Consider the following 21,087-nt stretch of genomic DNA (forward strand, 5'->3'; position numbering starts at 1 on the left):
GATATCTCACGTTTTCACTGCAGACTGTCCCTCCCGAGCAGACGATCCAGCACTAACCCTTAAACACTGACTCCCTGGTTTCTTCACATAAATGTTCTTACTGTTATCATCTACGAGGACATCAAAATGCCACTGTCGATCCGCTCTCTTTCATTTATATCCCGGGTAGAGACACACTATATGTTGAAGTACTGCATAATTCTACTTCAGTGTTCAAAATGGCCGCCACAACAACAGACGTCACATGACTGAGAGGCATGTACAGGGTCCCGCCTTTGAGAAGCGCTCTGTGTATGTGTGGCCTGAGCCTGGCGGACGATAATCAGGGCTAATGAGTTCATCACTAACTGTGTGCTGAGCCTGGCAGATCACACTCAGGGGAAATTAACCTGTGATTGTACTGACGCTCCTGTGTGTGGTGTTTTCAGCCTTCGGGGAAATTTACTCTGTGATTCTTTCAGAGTGAACGAGCGTTTGGTTTGTGGAGCCTGTGCTTTGACCTGATCGTAGAGCTGGAGTTACAGAGTCTCTGGAAAGTATTCATACACCTGAACCTTTGCACATTTTGTCATGTTTACAACCCTAAACATTAAGATTTTATTTTGTTTTTTTTTACTGAACGTTCACACACAAGTAACAGACGACTGTGAAGTGAAAGAGAAATGAAACATGATTCTGTTGTTTTTCTAAAAATAGAAAAGTGAAAAGTGGGGCTTGCATAAGTATTCATACAGCATGAATGAATACTTTGTGGAACCCCCTTTTACTGCAAGTCTTTTGGGGTCTGACTCTATAAGGTTTGCACATGTAGAGACTGACATTTGAGAGACAAAAATGTGAGAAAAAAGTGACAAAAATGTGAGAAAAAAGTGACAAAAATGTGAGAAAAAAGTGACAAAAATGTGAGAAAAAAATGACAAAAATGTGAGAAAAAAATGACAAAAATGTGAGAAAAAAATGACAAAAATGTGAGAAAAAAATAACAAAAATGTGACAAAAAATGACAAAAATGTGAGAAAAAAATGACAAAAATGTGACAAAAAAATGTAAAAAAATGTGACAAAAAATGACAAAAATTTGACAAAAAATGACACAAATTTGAGAAAAAATGACAAAAATGTGAGAAAAAATGACAAAAATTTGAAAAAAAAGTGACAAAAATGTGAGAAAAAAATGACAAAAATGTAAAAAAAAAATGACAAAAATGTGACAAAAAAATGTAAAAAAAAATGTGACAAAAAAATGACAAAAATGTCAGAAAAAATGACAAAAATGTGAGAAATTTACTCCATGAATCTTTCAGAGTGAATGAGCGTTTGGTTTGTGGAGCCTGTGCTTTGACCTGATCGTAGAGACTGACATTTGAGCCCATTCCTCTTTACAAAACAACCCAAGCTCGTCACATTAGAAGGAGAGCGTTTGTGAACAGCAGTTTTCAGATTATTCCACAGATTTTCAATAGGATTTAGGTCAGGACTTTGACTGGGCCGTTCTAACACATTAATATGTTTTTATTGAACCATTCCATTGTAGATTTATCTTTGTGTTTCGGGTCATTGTCCTGCTGAAGGTGAAGCTCCGCCCCAGCCTCAGTTCTCTTGTGACTCCAGCAGGTTTTCCTCCAAAATGTCTCTGTATTTGGCTCCATCCATCTTCCCAACTATTCTCACAGTCTCCCCAGTCCCCGCTGAGGAAAAGCAGCCCCACAGCATGATGCTCCCCCCCGTATATCTGACACTGGGGATGGTGCACTCAGGACCATGAGCAGTGTCAGGTTTGCTCCATAACGTTTGTCTCATCTGACCAAAGCTCCTTCGTCCACATGGAGCTGTGTCCTCCATATGACTTCTACAAACTTCAAACGGGATTTCTTATGTTCTCCTTTCAATAATGTCTTTCTTCTTCCACTCGTCCATGAAGGCCAGATTTGTGTAGATACGACTTATAGTTGTCCCATGTACAGATTCCCCCAGCTCAGCGGCAGGACTTCACAGCTCCTCCAGAGTTATCTTGGGGCACTTGGTTGTATTTCTGACCAGTGTCTCCTTGTTCAGTTTGTTAGTTTAGGTGGAGGACCACGCCTTGGTAAGTTGGCAGTGGTGCTTTACTCTTTCCATTTCTGAATGATGGATTGAACAGTTGCTCCGGGAGATGTTTAAATCTTGGGAAATCTTTGTATAACTTAAAGCTGCTTTAAACTTCTCCACAGCTTTATCCCTGACCTCTCTGGTGCTCCTTGGCCTTCATGATGTTGTTTAGTGACCAACACACTCCGACCACAGCTCTGAGGGCCTAAAAGAACAGCTGAAATTATACTGAGAGTAGATACACACAGGTGCCTCTATTTAACCGTTCTGGAGTCATTAGGAATGTTTTAAAGGCAATTTAATGCACTCAGAAAATGCTGTATGATACTTATGCACACCCCACTTTTCACTTTTCTATTTTTTGAAAAATAACAGAATCATGTATCATTTTGCTTTCACTTCACAGTCGTCTGTTACTTGTGTGTGAACGTTCAGTAAAAAAATCAAAATAAAATCTTTATGTTTAGGGTTGTAAACATGAAAAAATGTGCAGATGTTCAAGGTGTATGAATACTAACGAGAGGCACTGTATTACTGAAACCCAGAGTTATAAAGTCTGCTGGTCCTGAACGCTTGAGGAGCATCATTTTGACCTGAGGAACCACAGGGCCTGAGGCTTTATGTGGGGTGAAAGCCTCGACCTCAGATGGACCTCGGCGTCTTCAGCGCAGACAGGAAGCCGTGATGGGACAGGAAGTGACGGTTTGACAGTGAGGAGACGTTGGAGACGAGGGACATGTGTCGGACATCTTTGTTTTGACGGGAAACAGAGACAGAGGAGACTCCGGTCGTCCTCGTTCACCCACACGATGAAAAACCCTCGTCACTTAAACCTCTTAACTCCCGCCTGAACCGAGAGCGTTTTCTCCAGTTCAGCTTTACCCAAATCCTAGGCCAGCGTAACGCCTCATTTGAAAGACCTACAAAACTCATCGAAATGGATCTTTTTTTTCACGTCATCAGATTTTTTTTCCATTTTTGTGGGGGGTTTCAACTCATTTTATGGTCTTTTTTTGTTGCCATTTTTTCACATTTTTGTCTTTTTTGTCACATTTTTTGTCTTTTTTATCTTTTGTCACATTTTTGTCACATTTTTGTCACTTTTTTGTCACATTTTTGTCACATTTTTGTCTTTTTTGTCACATTTTTGTCACATTTTTGTCACATTTTTGTCTTTTTTGTCACTTTTTTGTCACATTTTTGTCACATTTTTGTCTTTTTTGTCACATTTTTGTCACATTTTTGTCACATTTTTGTCACATTTTTGTCTTTTTTGTCACATTTTTTGTCTTTTTTGTCATTTTTTGTCTTTTTTGTTGCCATTTTTTCACATTTTTGTCACATTTTTTCACATTTTTGTCACATTTTTGTCCATTTTTTTGTCATTTTTTATCAATTTTTGTCACATTTTTGTCACATTTTTGTCTTTTTTGTCACATTTTTGTCACATTTTTTGTCTTTTTTGTCATTTTTTGTCTTTTTTGTCACATTTTTGTCTGTTTTTGTCACATTTTTGTCTATATTTTGCCTTTTTTCCAGAAGCTTTTGGACTCAGTTCCGGTGGGAGTTAAGGGGTTAAACTTTGCTGAGTGACAGGTGAGATGATCGACAGCTCCGTCTCCTGCTGCTCATTTACAAACTCGTCTCATTTGCACAAATTCATCAAGAGACACCTGGGAGAAGCTTTAACACCTATTCATATAAAATTCAAATTCAAATTTATTCATTTGAGAGGATAACCTCTTGAGATGCATCATCTCGTTTTTGAGAGGGTCCTCAAAAATCACCAAAGATATTCAACACATTTCAGATTTTTCATGAACCTTCAGACTCATGAAACACATTTTGCCTTTACTGTGACAGTGGTTTATTAGATGTTGATTATGAGTAAAGCAGTTTCAGACCCTTTGGATCAGGATCTCCTGTAGCTCCATATGTCTGTACGCTCATGAGAAACAGTTCAGATTTTCTTTTTGTTCTGAAAACTTTGAACAGAAACTAAAAAAAAGATTAGTTTGGATGAGTTTTGAAGGTCTTAGCTTTCAAACAATGGCAGACTGACCATTCACCACGTGGCTTTAATGTGTCGTTTAAAGCAGAAGCTCCATGACTTCCTTCTTCACTTCTCAGTCTGTGACTGAAGAGCAATGAGGCCTCAGCCTTTTTACTGGAAACAAAGAGCTCACTGTATTTAGCCTCATGTTACTGTCACTCATGTCTGACCTAAAGTCTCACTCTGAAGAAAGTCAATTCACATTTACACTGAGGAGGTTGGAAGGCGCCCCCTTGTGTCACCTTGCATCCAAATGCCCGGAACATGACAGCGTCAAAATGACTCGCGAAGGGTGAAAAGATCCTAACTCCGCACAGGAATGGGCTGGAGACTTTTTCCTTTATTGTGCAGAATCCCTGATGTTGTGACTCTCCGTCTGCAGGGGCGTGATCAGCTCCGTGTCTCTGGGTAAAGTGGCCCGACAGTCGGCGCTGGCCTGCGTGAGCGTCGCCGAGGGACACAGCAAAGCCGTGCTCTGTGTGGACTGCACCAACGAGCTGCTCTTCACCGGCTCCAAAGGTTCACACTGATCTTCTGTCCTGACTCCCAACCCCTGGACGACTGAGAGCCCTGCCTGACTCCCTAACCGCCTCCCCCCTGTCCGCAGATCGCACGTGTAAAGTGTGGAACCTGGTGACGGGGCAGGAGATCATGGCTCTGGGAGGGCATCCGAGCCACGTGTCCTCAGTGCGTTTCAGCTCCAGCCTCGTCTTCACCGTGTCCAGCTGCTTCATCAAAGTCTGGGACATCAGGGACTCGGCCAAGTGCATCCGGACACTCACGTAAGTCTTAAAGCATCCAGACACTCACGTGAGTCTTAAAGCATCCAGACACTCACGTAAGACTTAAAGCATCCAGACACTCACGTAAGTCTTAAAGCATCCAGACACTCACGTAAGTCTTAAAGCATCCGGACACTCACGTAAGTCTTAAAGCATCCAGACACTCACGTAAGTCTTAAAGCATCCAGACACTCACATGAGTCTTAAAACATCCAGACACTCACGTAAGTCCTAAAGCATCCAGACACTCACGTAAGACTTAAAGCATCCAGACACTCACGTATGTCTTAAAGCATCCAGACACTCACGTAAGTCTTAAAGCATCCAGACACTCACGTAAGTCTTAAAGCATCCAGACACTCACGTATGTCTTAAAGCATCCAGACACTCACGTAAGACTTAAAGCATCCAGACACTCACGTAAGACTTAAAACATCCAGACACTCACGTAAGTCTTAAAGCATCCAGACACTCACGTGAGTCTTAAAGCATCCAGACACTCACGTATGTCTTAAAGCATCCAGACACTCAGTAAGTCTTAAAGCATCCAGACACTCACGTAAGTCTTAAAGCATCCAGACACTCACGTGAGTCTTAAAGCATCCAGACACTCACATGAGTCTTAAAGCATCCAGACACTCACGTAAGTCTTAAAGCATCCAGATACTCACGTGAGTCTTAAAGCATCCAGACACTCACGTGAGTCTTAAAGCATCCGGACACTCAGTGAGTCTTAAAGCATCCAGACACTCACGTGAGACTTAAAGCATCCAGACACTCACGTAAGACTTAAAGCATCCAGACACTCATGTGAGACTTAAAGCATCCAGACACTCACGTGAGTCTTAAAGCATCCAGACACTCAGTGAGTCTTAAAGCATCCAGACACTCACGTGAGTCTTAAAGCATCCAGACACTCACGTAAGACTTAAAGCATCCAGACACTCAGTGAGTCTTAAAGCATCCAGACACTCACGTGAGTCTTAAAGCATCCAGACACTCACGTAAGTCTTAAAGCATCCAGACACTCACGTAAGTCTTAAAGCATCCAGACACTCACGTGAGTCTTAAAGCATCCAGACACTCACGTGAGTCTTAAAGCATCCAGACACTCACGTGAGTCTTAAAGCATCCAGACACTCACGTAAGTCTTAAAGCATCCGGACACTCACGTAAGTCTTAAAGCATCCAGACACTCACGTGAGTCTTAAAGCATCCAGACACTCACGTGAGTCTTAAAGCATCCAGAAACTCACGTGAGCCTTAAAGCATCCAGACACTCACGTAAGTCTTAAAGCATCCAGACACTCACGTTAGTCTTAAAGCATCCAGACACTCACGTGAGTCTTAAAGCATCCAGACACTCACGTTAGTCTTAAAGCATCCAGACACTCACGTGAGTCTTAAAGCATCCAGACACTCACGTGAGTCTTAAAGCATCCAGAAACTCACGTGAGCCTTAAAGCATCCAGACACTCACGTGAGTCTTAAAGCATCCAGAAACTCACGTAAGTCTTAAAGCATCCAGACACTCACGTAAGTCTTAAAGCATCCAGACACTCACGTAAGTCTTAAAGCATCCAGACACTCACGTGAGTCTTAAAGCATCCAGACACTCACGTGAGTCTTAAAACATCCAGACACTCACGTGAGTCTTAAAGCATCCAGACACTCACGTAAGTCTTAAAGCATCCAGACACTCACGTAAGTCTTAAAGCATCCAGACACTCACGTAAGACTTAAAGCATCCAGACACTCACGTGAGTCTTAAAGCATCCGGACACTCATGTAAGTCTTAAAGCATCCAGACACTCACGTAAGACTTAAAGCATCCAGACACTCACATGAGTCTTAAAGCATCCGGACACTCATGTAAGTCTTAAAGCATCCAGACACTCACGTGAGTCTTAAAGCATCCGGACACTCATGTAAGTCTTAAAGCATCCGGACACTCATGTAAGTCTTAAAGCATCCGGGCACTCACGTGAGTCTTAAAGCATCCAGACACTCACGTGAGTCTTAAAGCATCCAGACACTCACGTAAGTCTTAAAGCATCCAGACACTCATATAAGTCTTAAAGAATCCAGACACTCACGTGAGTCTTAAAGCATCCGGACACTCATATAAGTCTTAAAGAATCCAGACACTCACGTGAGTCTTAAAGCATCCAGACACTCACGTAAGTCTTAAAGCATCCAGACACTCACTTGAGTCTTAAAACATCCAGACACTCATGTAAGTCTTAAAGCATCCAGACACTCACGTAAGTCTTAAAGCATCCAGACACTCACGTGAGTCTTAAAGCATCCAGACACTCACGTAAGTCTTAAAGCATCCAGACACTCATATAAGTCTTAAAGAATCCAGACACTCACGTTAGTCTTAAAGCATCCGGACACTCATATAAGTCTTAAAGAATCCAGACACTCACGTAAGTCTTAAAGCATCCAGACACTCACGTAAGTCTTAAAGCATCCGGACACTCATATAAGTCTTAAAGAATCCAGACACTCACGTGAGTCTTAAAGCATCCAGACACTCACGTAAGTCTTAAAGCATCCAGACACTCATGTAAGTCTTAAAGCATCCGGACACTCATATAAGTCTTAAAGAATCCAGACACTCACGTGAGTCTTAAAGCATCCAGACACTCACGTGAGTCTTAAAGCATCCAGACACTCACGTGAGTCTTAAAGCATCCAGACACTCATATAAGTCTTAAAGAATCCAGACACTCACGTAAGTCTTAAAACATCCAGACACTCACGTAAGTCTTAAAGCATCCAGACACTCACGTGAGTCTTAAAACATCCAGACACTCACGTGAGTCTTAAAGCATCCGGACACTCACGTAAGTCTTAAAGCATCCAGACACTCACGTGAGTCTTAAAGCATCCAGACACTCACGTAAGTCTTAAAGCATCCGGACACTCACGTAAGTCCTAAAGCATCCAGACACTCACGTGAGTCTTAAAGCATCCAGACACTCACGTAAGTCTTAAAGCATCCAGACACTCACGTGAGTCTTAAAGCATCCAGACACTCACGTGAGTCTTAAAGCATCCGGACACTCACGTAAGTCTTAAAGCATCCAGACACTCACGTGAGTCTTAAAGCATCCAGACACTCACGTAAGTCTTAAAGCATCCGGACACTCACGTAAGTCCTAAAGCATCCAGACACTCACGTGAGTCTTAAAACATCCAGACACTCACGTAAGTCCTAAAGCATCCAGACACTCACGTGAGTCCTAAAGCATCCGGACACTCACGTAAGTCTTAAAGCATCCAGACACTCACGTGAGTCTTAAAACATCCAGACACTCACGTAAGTCTTAAAACATCCAGACACTCACGTGAGTCTTAAAGCATCCGGACACTCACGTAAGTCTTAATACATCCAGACACTCACGTGAGTCTTAAAGCATCCGGACACTCACGTGAGTCTTAAAGCTTCCAGACACTCACGTAAGACTTAAAGCATCCAGACACTCACGTGAGTCTTAAAGCATCCAGACACTCACGTGAGTCTTAAAACATCCAGACACTCACGTGAGTCTTAAAGCATCCAGACACTCACGTGAGTCTTAAAACATCCAGACACTCACATGAGTCTTAAAGCATCCAGACACTCACGTAAGACTTAAAGCATCCAGACACTCACGTAAGACTTAAAGCATCCAGACACTCACGTAAGTCTTAAAGCATCCGGACACTCACGTAAGACTTAAAGCATCCAGACACTCACGTGAGTCTTAAAACATCCAGACACTCACGTAAGTCTTAAAGCATCCAGACACTCACGTAAGTCTTAAAGCATCCAGACACTCACGTGAGTCTTAAAGCATCCAGACACTCACGTGAGTCTTAAAGCATCCAGACACTCACGTAAGACTTAAAGCATCCAGACACTCACGTTTGTCTTAAAGCATCCAGACACTCACGTAAGTCTTAAAGCATCCAGACACTCACGTGAGTCTTAAAGCATCCAGACACTCACGTGAGTCTATTAAAGCATCCAGACACTCACGTAAGTCTTAAAGCATCCAGACACTCACGTGAGTCTTAAAGCATCCTGACACTCACGTGAGTCTATTAAAGCATCCAGACACTCACGTAAGTCTTAAAGCATCCAGACACTCACGTGAGTCTTAAAGCATCCAGACACTCACGTGAGTCTATTAAAGCATCCAGACACTCACCTAAGACTTAAAGCATCCGGACACTCACGTGAGTCTATTAAAGCATCCAGACACTCACCTAAGACTTAAAGCATCCAGACACTCACGTGAGTCTATTAAAGCATCCAGACACTCACCTAAGACTTAAAGCATCCGGACACTCACGTGAGTCTATTAAAGCATCCAGACACTCACCTAAGACTTAAAGCATCCAGACACTCACGTGAGTCTATTAAAGCATCCAGACACTCACGTGAGTCTTAAAGCATCCAGACACTCACGTGAGTCTTAAAGCATCCAGACACTCACATGAGTCTTAAAGCATCCAGACACTCACGTAAGTCTTAAAGCATCCAGACACTCACGTGAGTCTTAAAGCATCCAGACACTCACGTGAGTCTTAAAGCATCCAGACACTCACATGAGTCTTAAAGCATCCAGACACTCACATAAGTCTTAAAGCATCCAGACACTCACGTGAGTCTTAAAGCATCCAGACACTCACGTGAGTCTTAAAGCATCCGGACACTCACGTAAGTCTTAAAGCATCCGGACACTCACGTGAGTCTTAAAGCATCCAGACACTCACGTGAGTCTTAAAGCATCCAGACACTCACGTGAGTCTTAAAGCATCCAGACACTCACGTGAGTCTTAAAGCATCCGGACACTCACGTGAGTCTTAAAGCATCCGGACACTCACGTGAGTCTTAAAGCATCCAGACACTCACGTGAGTCTATTAAAGCATCCAGACACTCACGTGAGTCTTAAAGCATCCAGACACTCACGTGAGTCTTAAAGCATCCAGACACTCACGTAAGTCTTAAAGCATCCGGACACTCACGTGAGACTTAAAGCATCCAGACACTCACGTAAGTCTTAAAGCATCCGAACACTCACGTAAGTCTTAAAGCATCCAGACACTCACGTGAGTCTTAAAGCATCCAGACACTCACGTAAGTCTTAAAGCATCCAGACACTCACGTGAGTCTATTAAAGCATCCAGACACTCACGTGAGTCTTAAAGCATCCAGACACTCACGTAAGTCTTAAAGCATCCAGACACTCACGTAAGTCTTAAAGCATCCGAACACTCACGTAAGTCTTAAAGCATCCAGACACTCACGTAAGTCTTAAAGCATCCAGACACTCACATGAGTCTATTAAAGCATCCAGACACTCACGTAAGTCTTAAAGCATCCAGACACTCACGTGAGTCTATTAAAGCATCCAGACACTCACGTGAGTCTTAAAGCATCCAGACACTCACGTAAGTCTTAAAGCATCCAGACACTCACGTAAGTCTTAAAGCATCCGGACACTCACGTGAGACTTAAAGCATCCAGACACTCACGTAAGTCTTAAAGCATCCGAACACTCACGTAAGTCTTAAAGCATCCAGACACTCACGTGAGTCTTAAAGCATCCAGACACTCACGTAAGACTTAAAGCATCCAGACACTCACGTAAGACTTAAAGCATCCAGACACTCACGTGAGTCTTAAAGCATCCAGACACTCACGTGAGTCGTAAAGCATCCGGACACTCACGTGAGTCTTAAAGCATCCAGACACTCACGTGAGTCTTAAAGCATCCAGACACTCACGTGAGTCTTAAAGCATCCAGACACTCACGTAAGACTTAAAGCATCCAGACACTCACGTGAGTCTTAAAGCATCCAGACACTCACGTGAGTCGTAAAGCATCCGGACACTCACGTAAGTCTTAAAGCATCCAGACACTCACGTGAGTCTTAAAGCATCCAGACACTCACGTGAGTCTTAAAGCATCCAGACACTCACGTAAGACTTAAAGCATCCAGACACTCACGTAAGACTTAAAGCATCCAGACACTCACATGAGTCTTAAAGCATCCAGACACTCACGTGAGTCGTAAAGCATCCGGACACTCACGTGAGTCTTAAAGCATCCGGACACTCACGTGAGCCTTAAAGCATCCAGAAACTCACGTAAGTCTTAAAGCATCCAGACACTCACGTAAGTCTTAAAGCATCCAGACACTCACGTAAGACTTAAAGCATCCAGACACTCACGTAAGTCTTAAAGCATCCAGACACTCACGTGAGTCTTAAAGCATCCAGACACTCACGTGAGTCTTAAAGCATCCAGACACTCACGTAAGTCTTAAAGCATCCAGACACTCACGTAAGTCTTAAAGCATCCAGACACTCACGTAAGACTTAAAGCATCCAGACACTCACGTGAGTCTTAAAGCATCCGGACACTCATGTAAGTCTTAAAGCATCCAGACACTCACGTAAGACTTAAAGCATCCAGACACTCACGTGAGTCTTAAAGCATCCAGACACTCACGTGAGTCTTAAAGCATCCGGACACTCATGTAAGACTTAAAGCATCCAGACACTCACGTGAGTCTTAAAGCATCCAGACACTCACGTGAGTCTTAAAGCATCCAGACACTCACGTGAGTCTTAAAGCATCCGGACACTCATGTAAGTCTTAAAGCATCCGGACACTCATGTAAGTCTTAAAGCATCCAGACACTCACGTAAGACTTAAAGCATCCAGACACTCACGTGAGTCTTAAAGCATCCGGACACTCATGTAAGTCTTAAAGCATCCAGACACTCACGTGAGTCTTAAAGCATCCAGACACTCACGTAAGACTTAAAGCATCCAGACACTCACATGAGTCTTAAAGCATCCGGACACTCATGTAAGTCTTAAAGCATCCGGACACTCATGTAAGTCTTAAAGCATCCGGACACTCACGTGAGTCTTAAAGCATCCAGACACTCACGTTAGTCTTAAAGCATCCGGACACTCACGTAAGTCTTAAAGCATCCAGACACTCACGTGAGTCTTAAAGCATCCTGACACTCACGTAAGTCTTAAAGCATCCAGACACTCACGTGAGTCTTAAAGCATCCAGACACTCACGTTAGTCTTAAAGCATCCTGACACTCACGTGAGTCTATTAAAGCATCCAGACACTCACGTAAGTCTTAAAGCATCCAGACACTCACGTGAGTCTTAAAGCATCCAGACACTCACGTGAGTCTATTAAAGCATCCAGACACTCACCTAAGACTTAAAGCATCCGGACACTCACGTGAGTCTATTAAAGCATCCAGACACTCACCTAAGACTTAAAGCATCCAGACACTCACGTGAGTCTATTAAAGCATCCAGACACTCACGTGAGTCTTAAAGCATCCAGACACTCACGTGAGTCTTAAAGCATCCAGACACTCACATGAGTCTTAAAGCATCCAGACACTCACGTAAGTCTTAAAGCATCCAGACACTCACGTGAGTCTTAAAGCATCCAGACACTCACGTGAGTCTTAAAGCATCCAGACACTCACATGAGTCTTAAAGCATCCAGACACTCACATAAGTCTTAAAGCATCCAGACACTCACGTGAGTCTTAAAGCATCCAGACACTCACGTAAGTCTTAAAGCATCCAGACACTCACATAAGTCTTAAAGCATCCAGACACTCACGTGAGTCTTAAAGCATCCAGACACTCACGTGAGTCTTAAAGCATCCGGACACTCACGTAAGTCTTAAAGCATCCGGACACTCACGTGAGTCTTAAAGCATCCAGACACTCACGTGAGTCTTAAAGCATCCAGACACTCACGTGAGTCTTAAAGCATCCAGACACTCACGTGAGTCTTAAAGCATCCGGACACTCACGTGAGTCTTAAAGCATCCGGACACTCACGTGAGTCTTAAAGCATCCAGACACTCACGTGAGTCTATTAAAGCATCCAGACACTCACGTGAGTCTTAAAGCATCCAGACACTCACGTGAGTCTTAAAGCATCCAGACACTCACGTAAGTCTTAAAGCATCCGGACACTCACGTGAGACTTAAAGCATCCAGACACTCACGTAAGTCTTAAAGCATCCGAACACTCACGTAAGTCTTAAAGCATCCAGACACTCACGTGAGTCTTAAAGCATCCAGACACTCACGTAAGTCTTAAAGCATCCAGACACTCACGTGAGTCTATTAAAGCATCCAGACACTCACGTGAGTCTTAAAGCATCCAGACACTCACGTAAGTCTTAAAGCATCCAGACACTCACGTAAGTCTTAAAGCATCCGAACACTCACGTAAGTCTTAAAGCATCCAGACACTCACGTAAGTCTTAAAGCATCCAGACACTCACATGAGTCTATTAAAGCATCCAGACACTCACGTAAGTCTTAAAGCATCCAGACACTCACGTGAGTCTATTAAAGCATCCAGACACTCACGTGAGTCTTAAAGCATCCAGACACTCACGTAAGTCTTAAAGCATCCAGACACTCACGTAAGTCTTAAAGCATCCGGACACTCACGTGAGACTTAAAGCATCCAGACACTCACGTAAGTCTTAAAGCATCCGAACACTCACGTAAGTCTTAAAGCATCCAGACACTCACGTGAGTCTTAAAGCATCCAGACACTCACGTAAGACTTAAAGCATCCAGACACTCACGTAAGACTTAAAGCATCCAGACACTCACGTGAGTCTTAAAGCATCCAGACACTCACGTGAGTCGTAAAGCATCCGGACACTCACGTGAGTCTTAAAGCATCCAGACACTCACGTGAGTCTTAAAGCATCCAGACACTCACGTGAGTCTTAAAGCATCCAGACACTCACGTAAGACTTAAAGCATCCAGACACTCACGTGAGTCTTAAAGCATCCAGACACTCACGTGAGTCGTAAAGCATCCGGACACTCACGTAAGTCTTAAAGCATCCAGACACTCACGTGAGTCTTAAAGCATCCAGACACTCACGTGAGTCTTAAAGCATCCAGACACTCACGTGAGTCTTAAAGCATCCAGACACTCACGTGAGTCTTAAAGCATCCAGACACTCACGTGAGTCTAAAAGCATCCAGACACTCACGTAAGACTTAAAGCATCCAGACACTCACGTAAGACTTAAAGCATCCAGACACTCACGTGAGTCTTAAAGCATCCAGACACTCACGTGAGTCTTAAAGCATCCAGACACTCACGTAAGACTTAAAGCATCCAGACACTCACGTAAGACTTAAAGCATCCAGACACTCACATGAGTCTTAAAGCATCCAGACACTCACGTGAGTCGTAAAGCATCCGGACACTCACGTGAGTCTTAAAGCATCCGGACACTCACGTGAGCCTTAAAGCATCCAGAAACTCACGTAAGTCTTAAAGCATCCAGACACTCACGTAAGTCTTAAAGCATCCAGACACTCACGTAAGACTTAAAGCATCCAGACACTCACGTAAGTCTTAAAGCATCCAGACACTCACGTGAGTCTTAAAGCATCCAGACACTCACGTGAGTCTTAAAGCATCCAGACACTCACGTAAGTCTTAAAGCATCCAGACACTCACGTAAGTCTTAAAGCATCCAGACACTCACGTAAGACTTAAAGCATCCAGACACTCACGTGAGTCTTAAAGCATCCGGACACTCATGTAAGTCTTAAAGCATCCAGACACTCACGTAAGACTTAAAGCATCCAGACACTCACGTGAGTCTTAAAGCATCCAGACACTCACGTGAGTCTTAAAGCATCCGGACACTCATGTAAGACTTAAAGCATCCAGACACTCACGTGAGTCTTAAAGCATCCAGACACTCACGTGAGTCTTAAAGCATCCAGACACTCACGTGAGTCTTAAAGCATCCGGACACTCATGTAAGTCTTAAAGCATCCGGACACTCATGTAAGTCTTAAAGCATCCAGACACTCACGTAAGACTTAAAGCATCCAGACACTCACGTGAGTCTTAAAGCATCCGGACACTCATGTAAGTCTTAAAGCATCCAGACACTCACGTGAGTCTTAAAGCATCCAGACACTCACGTAAGACTTAAAGCATCCAGACACTCACATGAGTCTTAAAGCATCCGGACACTCATGTAAGTCTTAAAGCATCCGGACACTCATGTAAGTCTTAAAGCATCCGGACACTCACGTGAGTCTTAAAGCATCCAGACACTCACGTTAGTCTTAAAGCATCCGGACACTCACGTAAGTCTTAAAGCATCCAGACACTCACGTGAGTCTTAAAGCATCCTGACACTCACGTAAGTCTTAAAGCATCCAGACACTCACGTGAGTCTTAAAGCATCCAGACACTCACGTTAGTCTTAAAGCATCCGGACACTCATATAAGTCTTAAAGAATCCAGACACTCACGTGAGTCTTAAAGCATCCAGACACTCACGTAAGTCTTAAAGCATCCAGACACTCACGTGAGTCTTAAAGCATCCAGACACTCACGTGAGTCTTAAAGCATCCAGACACTCACGTGAGTCTTAAAGCATCCAGACACTCACGTGAGTCTTAAAGCATCCGGACACTCACATAAGTCTTAAAGCATCCGGACACTCACGTGAGTCTTAAAGCATCCCGACACTCACGTGAGTCTTAAAGCATCCGGACACTCACGTGAGTCTTAAAGCATCCGGACACTCACGTGAGTCTTAAAGCATCCGGACACTCACGTGAGTCTTAAAGCATCCGGACACTCACGTGAGTCTTAAAGCATCCAGACACTCACGTGAGTCTTAAAGCATCCGGACACTCACATAAGTCTTAAAGCATCCGGACACTCACGTGAGTCTTAAAGCATCCGGACACTCACGTGAGTCTTAAAGCATCCGGACACTCACGTGAGTCTTAAAGCATCCAGACACTCACGTGAGTCTTAAAGCATCCGGACACTCACGTGAGTCTTAAAGCATCCAGACACTCACGTGAGTCTTAAAGCATCCAGACACTCACATGAGTCTTAAAGCATCCAGACACTCACGTGAGTCTTAAAGCATCCGGACACTCACGTGAGTCTTAAAGCATCCAGACACTCACGTAAGTCTTAAAGCATCCAGACACTCACGTAAGTCTTAAAGCATCCAGACACTCACGTGAGTCTTAAAGCATCCAGACACTCACGTAAGTCTTAAAGCATCCAGACACTCACGTAAGTCTTAAAGCATCCAGACACTCACGTAAGTCTTAAAGCATCCGGACACTCACGTAAGTCTTAAAGCATCCAGACACTCACGTGAGTCTTAAAGCATCCAGACACTCACGTAAGTCTTAAAGCATCCAGACACTCACGTAAGTCTATTAAAACATCCAGACACTCACAAGAGTCTTAAAGCATCCAGACACTCACGTGAGTCTTAAAACATCCAGACACTCACGTAAGTCTTAAAGCATCCAGACACTCACGTAAGTCTATTAAAACATCCAGACACTCATGTAAGTCTTAAAGCATCCAGACACTCACGTGAGTCTTAAAGCATCCAGACACTCACGTGAGTCTATTAAAACATCCAGACACTCATGTAAGTCTTAAAGCATCCAGACACTCACGTAAGTCTTAAAGCATCCAGACACTCACGTGAGTCTTAAAGCATCCAGACACTCACGTGAGTCTATTAAAACATCCAGACACTCATGTAAGTCTTAAAGCATCCAGACACTCACATAAGTCTTAAAGCATCCGGACACTCACGTGAGTCTTAAAGCATCCTGACACTCACGTGAGTCTTAAAGCATCCGGACACTCACGTGAGTCTTAAAGCATCCGGACACTCACGTGAGTCTTAAAGCATCCAGACACTCACGTAAGTCTATTAAAACATCCAGACACTCACAAGAGTCTTAAAGCATCCAGACACTCACGTAAGTCTTAAAGCATTCAGACACTCACGTAAGTCTTAAAGCATCCAGACACTCACGTAAGTCTATTAAAACATCCAGACACTCATGTAAGTCTTAAAGCATCCAGACACTCACATGAGTCTTAAAGCATCCAGACACTCACGTAAGTCTATTAAAACATCCAGACACTCATGTAAGTCTTAAAGCATCCAGACACTCACATGAGTCTATTAAAACATCCAGACACTCACGTGAGTCTTAAAACATCCAGACACTCACGTAAGTCTTAAAGCATCCAGACACTCACGTAAGTCTATTAAAACATCCAGACACTCATGTAAGTCTTAAAGCATCCAGACACTCACATGAGTCTTAAAGCATCCAGACACTCACGTGAGTCTATTAAAACATCCAGACACTCATGTAAGTCTTAAAGCATCCAGACACTCACGTAAGTCTTAAAGCATCCAGACACTCACGTGAGTCTTAAAGCATCCAGACACTCACGTGAGTCTATTAAAACATCCAGACACTCATGTAAGTCTTAAAGCATCCAGACACTCACGTAAGTCTTAAAGCATCCAGACACTCACGTGAGTCTTAAAGCATCCAGACACTCACGTGAGTCTTAAAGCATCCAGACACTCACGTAAGTCTTAAAGCATCCAGACACTCACGTGAGTCTTAAAGCATCCAGACACTCACGTGAGTCTTAAAGCATCCAGACACTCACGTGAGTCTTAAAGCATCCAGACACTCACATGAGTCTATTAAAGCATCCAGACACTCACGTAAGTCTTAAAGCATCCAGACACTCACGTAAGACTTAAAGCATCCAGACACTCACGTGAGTCTTAAAGCATCCGGACACTCATGTAAGTCTTAAAGCATCCAGACACTCACGTAAGACTTAAAGCATCCAGACACTCACGTGAGTCTTAAAGCATCCGGACACTCACGTGAGTCTTAAAGCATCCGGACACTCACGTGAGTCTTAAAGCATCCAGACACTCACGTAAGTCTATTAAAACATCCAGACACTCACAAGAGTCTTAAAGCATCCAGACACTCACGTGAGTCTTAAAACATCCAGACACTCACGTAAGTCTTAAAGCATCCAGACACTCACGTAAGTCTATTAAAACATCCAGACACTCATGTAAGTCTTAAAGCATCCAGACACTCACATGAGTCTTAAAGCATCCAGACACTCACGTGAGTCTATTAAAACATCCAGACACTCATGTAAGTCTTAAAGCATCCAGACACTCACGTAAGTCTTAAAGCATCCAGACACTCACGTGAGTCTTAAAGCATCCAGACACTCACGTGAGTCTATTAAAACATCCAGACACTCATGTAAGTCTTAAAGCATCCAGACACTCACGTAAGTCTTAAAGCATCCAGACACTCACGTGAGTCTTAAAGCATCCAGACACTCACGTGAGTCTTAAAGCATCCAGACACTCACGTAAGTCTTAAAGCATCCAGACACTCACGTGAGTCTTAAAGCATCCAGACACTCACGTGAGTCTTAAAGCATCCAGACACTCACGTGAGTCTTAAAGCATCCAGACACTCACATGAGTCTATTAAAGCATCCAGACACTCACGTAAGTCTTAAAGCATCCAGACACTCACGTGAGTCTTAAAGCATCCAGACACTCACGTGAGTCTATTAAAGCATCCAGACACTCACGTGAGTCTTAAAGCATCCAGACACTCACGTGAGTCTTAAAGCATCCAGACACTCACGTGAGTCTTAAAGCATCCAGACACTCACGTGAGACTTAAAGCATCCAGACACTCACGTGAGTCTTAAAGCATCCAGACACTCACGTGAGTCTTAAAGCATCCAGACACTCACGTGAGACTTAAAGCATCCAGACACTCACGTAAGTCTTAAAGCATCCAGACACTCACGTGAGTCTTAAAGCATCCAGACACTCACGTGAGTCTTAAAGCATCCAGACACTCACGTGAGTCTTAAAGCATCCAGACACTCACGTGAGTCTTAAAGCATCCAGACACTCACGTGAGACTTAAAGCATCCAGACACTCACGTAAGTCTTAAAGCATCCAGACACTCACGTGAGTCTTAAAGCATCCAGACACTCACGTGAGTCTTAAAGCATCCAGACACTCACGTGAGTCTTAAAGCATCCAGACACTCACGTAAGTCTTAAAGCATCCAGACACTCACGTGAGTCTTAAAGCATCCAGACACTCACGTAAGTCTTAAAGCATCCAGACACTCACATGAGTCTATTAAAGCATCCAGACACTCACGTGAGTCTTAAAGCATCCAGACACTCACATGAGTCTATTAAAGCATCCAGACACTCACGTGAGTCTTAAAGCATCCAGACACTCACGTGAGTCTTAAAGCATCCAGACACTCACGTAAGTCTTAAAGCATCCAGACACTCACGTGAGTCTTAAAGCATCCAGACACTCACGTGAGTCTTAAAGCATCCAGACACTCAGTGAGTCTTAAAGCATCCAGACACTCACGTGAGTCTTAAAACATCCAGACACTCACATGAGTCTATTAAAGCATCCAGACACTCACGTGAGTCTTAAAGCATCCAGACACTCACGTAAGTCTTAAAGCATCCAGACACTCACATGAGTCTTAAAGCATCCAGACACTCACGTGAGTCTTAAAGCATCCAGACACTCACGTAAGTCTTAAAGCATCCAGACACTCACGTGAGTCTTAAAGCATCCAGACACTCACGTGAGTCTTAAAGCATCCAGACACTCACGTGAGTCTTAAAGCATCCAGACACTCACATGAGTCTTAAAGCATCCAGACACTCACGTAAGTCTTAAAGCATCCAGACACTCACGTGAGTCTTAAAGCATCCAGACACTCACGTGAGTCTTAAAGCATCCAGACACTCACATGAGTCTTAAAGCATCCAGACACTCACATGAGTCTTAAAGCATCCAGACACTCACGTGAGTCTTAAAGCATCCAGACACTCACATGAGTCTTAAAGCATCCAGACACTCACATGAGTCTTAAAGCATCCAGACACTCACATGAGTCTTAAAGCATCCAGACACTCACGTGAGTCTTAAAGCATCCAGACACTCACGTAAGACTTAAAGCATCCAGACACTCACGTGAGTCTTAAAGCATCCAGACACTCACGTAAGTCCTAAAGCATCCAGACACTCACATGAGTCTTAAAGCATCCAGACACTCACGTGAGTCTATTAAAGCATCCAGACACTCACGTAAGTCTTAAAGCATCCAGACACTCACTTAAGTCTTAAAGCATCCAGACACCCACGTAAGTCTTAAAGCATCCAGACACTCACGTAAGTCTTAAAGCATCCAGACACTCACTTAAGTCTTAAAGCATCCAGACACTCACGTAAGTCTTAAAGCATCCAGACACTCACATGAGTCTTAAAGCATCCAGACACTCACGTGAGTCTTAAAGCATCCAGACACTCACGTAAGTCTTAAAGCATCCAGACACTCACATGAGTCTTAAAGCATCCAGACACTCACGTAAGTCTTAAAGCATCCAGACACTCACGTAAGACTTAAAGCATCCGGACACTCACATGAGTCTTAAAGCATCCAGACACTCATGTAAGTCTTAAAGCATCCAGACACTCACGTGAGACTTAAAGCATCCAGACACTCACGTGAGTCTTAAAGCATCCAGACACTCACGTGAGTCTTAAAGCATCCGGACACTCACGTGAGTCTTAAAGCATCCAGACACTCACGTGAGTCTTAAAGCATCCGGACACTCACATGAGTCTTAAAGCATCCAGACACTCACGTGAGTCTTAAAGCATCCAAACACTCACGTGAGTCTTAAAGCATCCAGACACTCACGTGAGTCTTAAAGCATCCAGACACTCACGTGAGTCTTAAAGCATCCAGACACTCACGTGAGTCTTAAAGCATCCAGACACTCACGTAAGACTTAAAGCATCCAGACACTCACGTGAGTCTTAAAGCATCCAGACACTCACGTGAGTCTTAAAGCATCCAAACACTCACGTAAGACTTAAAGCATCCAGACACTCACAAGAGTCTTAAAGCATCCAGACACTCACGTGAGTCTTAAAGCATCCAGACACTCACGTAAGTCTTAAAGCATCCAGACACTCACGTCAGTCTTAAAGCATCCAGACACTCACAAGAGTCTTAAAGCATCCAGACACTCACGTGAGTCTTAAAGCATCCAGACACTCACGTAAGTCTTAAAGCATCCAGACACTCACGTGAGTCTTAAAGCATCCAGACACTCACATGAGTCTTAAAGCATCCAGACACTCACGTAAGTCTTAAAGAAT

General features: G+C 43.5%; 1 protein-coding gene across 1 annotated transcript in view; it reads left to right on the forward strand.

Moving 5' to 3' along the window:
• The window catches only part of LOC306982830 (kinesin-like protein KIF21A), a gene marked incomplete at its 3' end in the record, with an annotated part of 103,926 nt that overhangs the window by 74,245 nt on the left and 8,594 nt on the right, over positions 1-21,087 (forward strand). The window contains exons 19-20 of the mRNA XM_079583280.1: positions 4,523-4,659; positions 4,748-4,922. Coding sequence (XP_079439406.1) covers positions 4,523-4,659; positions 4,748-4,922 — 312 coding nt within the window. The remainder of the gene's footprint in view (positions 1-4,522; positions 4,660-4,747; positions 4,923-21,087) is intronic.

Source organism: Gobius niger, assembly GCF_951799975.1.
Source record: "Gobius niger genome assembly, contig: SCAFFOLD_36, whole genome shotgun sequence".
NCBI classification, from domain to species: Eukaryota; Metazoa; Chordata; class Actinopteri; order Gobiiformes; family Gobiidae; genus Gobius; species Gobius niger.